The sequence below is a fragment of the Fukomys damarensis genome, unplaced genomic scaffold (assembly GCF_012274545.1).
Source record: "Fukomys damarensis isolate Sample0158 unplaced genomic scaffold, DMR_v1.0_HiC HiC_scaffold_3, whole genome shotgun sequence".
In the NCBI taxonomy this organism is placed as follows: Eukaryota; Metazoa; Chordata; class Mammalia; order Rodentia; family Bathyergidae; genus Fukomys; species Fukomys damarensis.
The window spans coordinates 16,528,481-16,533,106 of record NW_022900915.1 but is presented as its reverse complement, the minus strand read 5'-3'; the positions used below and the strand labels follow the sequence as shown (position 1 = coordinate 16,533,106).

The following is a 4,626-nucleotide window of genomic DNA, read 5'->3' as shown; positions in this document are numbered from 1 at the left end:
CACCGCCACTGTGCTGGTGTCCCTGGTGGAGAGCGGGCAGGCGCCTAAGGCCTCATCGCGGACATTTGTGAGCGTGCCGGGCTCTGAGGCGGCGGTGGTGGATGTGAACGTGTACCTGATCATCGCCATCTGCGCGGTGTCCAGCCTGTTGGTGCTCACGCTGCTGCTGTACACGGTGCTGCGCTGCTCGGCGGCGCCCACGGAGAGCGCGTGCGGGCCTGGGAAGCCCACGCTGGTTTGCTCGAGCGCGGTGGGGAGCTGGTCATACTCGCAGCAGAGGGGGCAGAGGGTGTGCTCTGGGGAGGGCCCGCCCAAGACGGACCTCATGGCCTTCAGCCCCAGTCTCCCTCCGTGTCCTGAATCTACAGGCGGGGAAGCCGAGGTCCCTGCTGTTTTGGACTCCTCTGGCAAGGTAGGCTTTTTTTTTTTTCAGATTTTATACATTGATATAATTGTTCACTTATTGAATGAGTTTATTCCTCCCTATGGTACACTTATTGACAGCTTTCATCTTTTAGAAACATCTGGATAGAAAAACTTATGATCCTTTTACTTTGGAGCAGACTTTTGTTTTTTGAATATCCAAATGTTAATCATGAAAGACTTTTTGTTAAGTGACATTTATCTAGTGTTCAATTAATTTTATTTAGAGATTTATGAGTGACATTGAATTGCTTATGCGGAGTTGCTATAACAGTCAAAATCTCATGGGTGTCAAAATTAAGGTAATTGTTAGTAAACATCTACACCATCAACCTTTTATTCCTGGATTTTCATTGTAGTTTGGTCTAGTTGTACTTTTTGTCATAAACCTTTGCTGGGAATGGTGGTATATGCCTATAATCCTAGCTCTTGGAAGGCTGAGGCATGAAGATTAGTTTTGAGTCAAACTTTGGCAACATGAAACTATCTCAAAAAACCGTTAAAGTAAAATAAAAGGCAGAAAGAAAGAAAAGCAAGCTATCAATCAAACAATAACAAACCCCAACAAATCCTTGACTTCGTTGTTCTGTATATTTCTCTGGATGCTTGAGGGAAACTCTCTTGAGTTGTCATTGCTCAGCACCAGTCAGTATCTACCTGTAGTTATTAATAAGTAATTTCCAGGAAACTCGACAGAATGATTTTTTACTAAGGAATCTTATTCTGTTAAAATGCTACATGTATAACCCTCATTTCAATTTATATAAAATATATTCTTAGCGTTTTTACAGCATAAGAAAATGTTGATTGACAGTAATTTCTACATTTAAAATGTTTTTGTAACCCATCTATTTTCTGAAATTAGAGAAAAATTTCCCAACATATACTTTCTTTTTCTAAAAAAAATAAATCCTTTTTATTGAAAATTTCTGTTTAGTGGTAAATTCCTGGAATATAAAAATTTGATCCTTTGAATTCTCTTTAAATCCATAATCTCAGACTTAAGAAAAACACCTAGACTAAGTTAGATGATTTCCCTTTCTTTCAGCAGTGTGCAGCCCAGGAATCTGGATATGAGATTGTGAACCTTGAAAGTCACAAGTTACTTCACTTGTACTTATATTTTTTTGTTATGTGAATTATGTGTCTCTTTCTTTTTTAGCTTTTCAATTTTATATTGTGTCAGGTATTTTACTAGACAGTATTAAAATCTCAGTGGAACAAAATCAGAGTGCTCTTGAGTATAGAGCAACAATAATTAAGAAAATGCGAATAAAATTCATTTCAAGTAAATATTTCAGAATATTCCCCTAAACACGTTAGGATATGCTACAAATTTATTTTTCCATTTTTTTCTTTTGAAATTTGAGTTGTCTCTGAGCTCCTGTTATGAAACTTATGTATAATCAAAATTAGTTTTTTTAAATTCAGACTCAGAGTTTCTAATATGAAAGATGTCTTTGCAGTTTTTCCAGGTTCTTTGTGCCATTGAGTTTGCACTCAGGTCCTTATTATGTGATATGGATAGCAGGGTTCCAGAATGTCACTTATCCTTCCCGGAACTCCTATCTTTTAGAAATATTATATATTTTTAGAGCTACTACATTTTGAGTTCTTCCTATGCCCTCCATAATTATAAAATTTATTCCTGATTATTCATTGCTATTTGATATAATTGATACTGTAGACCTTTATCTTAACTTTGTCCTATCCCTGATTTGAAATGTCATCATTTGCAAATTTCTGAAGAGCTGTGAACATTTTAATGATTGATTTATCTTTTGGGACCATCAGGAAGCATAGAGTCCCTGGCGCTGGGGATGTTGGGACTGAAAAACGATGAGAAGTTCAAAAAGAGAGATGTGAGAGTTTAGTGCACCCAACGGCAGACTCTTCTCGCTCTGTAGGTAACATTTCTTGATTCAAGCCAGAATCATGATGGAAATATTGAAGTTCCCCTTACACCAGTTCTTCTCACATGGTAATTAGTACCTGGAGCAGATTCATTTGCCTCCCACTCTCAGGTATTTTTGAGAGGGCCTTGTAAATACCGATACAGACTACAGACACAAACTGAATCTATCCTAGGAAATTGAAGTCAGTGGTCAGCCTACTTTTAGTCCTAAGAATACTAACTGCATTAGCAATAATTGAAGTTTTCATTGAGCATTCTGGATCAAAACTCAAGAATTTCCAAAATCGGTGCAATAGGCAAATCTTCATTTTAATGAGCACCACTTATGATTTTTATACGATTTAAGTTTTATCTGCATAGCACTATTCAGCACTGGAGAAAGCAGCTTCCTTTTATTTAAAGAGATGTAATTTAGCTAACTGCTATTTAATATCTGTGTCAGAACACTACTATTTTGTAGGAACTGCACATTAACAAGAATGGAATTTAGTTTATACCATCACTTTGTATCTAGGTGATTAATTAATTTTAAGCTTACGTGTGGATTTAGATATTAGTAGCTCAAATTATGAATGGGTAGAAAACACACTATACTTTAATTTATGCCTTATAAGAAAGTAATCCCTTAAGTCAGAATTTGAATGGATTTTGACACTGGACTCATTTTGAAGCAGAGAAGTATAAAAACAAAATTTAGCAGGACACATAAAATCATGGATTAAGAAAGCACCCCTGTCAATTTTTCTACTTATAAATGTTGTTGCTCTATTGTTCCTCTTTTAATAAGCACTACATAAAGAATTATTGATAAATTTAAAAATTTTATAGTGCTATTATTAAATCCATCTCATATAGGATCAAAGGTTCTATTATTAAATTTTCCTATTTTTTGAAAAGCAGAACACTAAAGATTTCAAACCAGAATAGTGTAGAATTTGGGTTCCTGAATATTTGACTGTAAGAACTTTGAAATGGGAAAGTGTTTTCACTGTAGGCAGTGATTAAAATATTTATTTACACTGAAAAAACTATTAGATAAATTCCAGGACCACATCACCTGGGTATTTGCAAAACCTAACTAACAAGGATGAAAGTGATTTTCTTTGAAAGCAGAATTTATTAACTTGTGAATTATTTTATTAAGACATAATTATGATTCGTTTTTCTTATGTAAACTTTCAAAAAGAAGGTATCTGTTTTAAAAATAAAGGCATGTTCCTGTATTCTCAGAAACAAAAACCACCCCATCAGCTATGCAGAAGCAATATTGAGCTATTGTCATATGATAATGTCCTGTAGGCAGTTTTTCCTGAGGAGCCAAATTTGGTTTTGAGCACCATGAATGCAAATGTGACCAAATTTGAGGCCTGAGAATAATTCCCTTTTATGAAACACTCACTCTCCTTAAGGTACTGTCCTAGGCACTTTATATACATACCATATTTCACACAACCACTATGTTACCGTTATGTGATAAAAGCAGAAACTGAAACGTGAGGAAGTCACACTGTTGGGAAATGAAACTCACATGTTTAGTAAGCTGGAAAATAAATCTAAATGAGAAACACCTGATATTGATGTCAGTAATTCACATATATTCTTATGTTGTCTGGAAGTTTAAGTACCATAGCTTGATGAGACCTATGCTTTCCATCCAATAAAATATGAGTACACTCAGCAGTGTACAAATTTCAAGGATATTTTAAAGTTTAACAATAAATATGTGGTTGGGGAAGGAATTACTTCTCTGAGGTTCCACGTTAAAGAAAACATTGTACCTGGGACCAACAGTCATTATTACTATATACAAAAGAGATATAATTATGAGGCTTTGAAAGTCCACAGAGGTAAAAATACATAAAAATCGAACTAAAAAATATGAAGGAGAGAAGTTACTCATGTAATTGTACTTACACATTAAGCCACCGGATGTCGCTGTCGTCCACAAAATGTAGCTTTTTAGATCAAAGGCGCACAACGTTGTTTCTCAAGGACTAGGAAGTGGCAATATTCTGAGGTCTCTAATGTTTTTATGAAAAATGGAAGCAATCGAACTAGGAATATCACAGCCTGTGTGCGTTCCAGTCGGAGTATTCATCGACTTGTAAAACAAGAGAAAGCTAAGATGTTGGTCTCCAGATACAGCGATCCGGGATCCCAGCGTCTGTTGCTCTCCTTCCTGTTCCTCGCAGTCTGGGAGACCGGGAGCGGCCAGCTCCACTACTCGGTCCCCGAGGAGGCCAAACACGGCACCTTCGTGGGCCGCATCGCGCAGGACCTGGGGCTGG

The 4,626-nt window shown here is 36.7% G+C and overlaps 1 protein-coding gene across 1 annotated transcript in view; it reads left to right on the top strand.

Annotated features, from left to right (window-relative positions):
- LOC104855140 (protocadherin alpha-9-like) overlaps positions 1–4,626 on the top strand; it is a gene marked incomplete at its 3' end in the record, with an annotated part of 15,254 nt that overhangs the window by 2,006 nt on the left and 8,622 nt on the right. Inside the window, exons 2-4 of the mRNA XM_033765581.1 lie at positions 32–412; positions 2,331–2,404; positions 4,385–4,621. Coding sequence (XP_033621472.1) covers positions 32–412; positions 2,331–2,404; positions 4,385–4,621 — 692 coding nt within the window. The remainder of the gene's footprint in view (positions 1–31; positions 413–2,330; positions 2,405–4,384; positions 4,622–4,626) is intronic.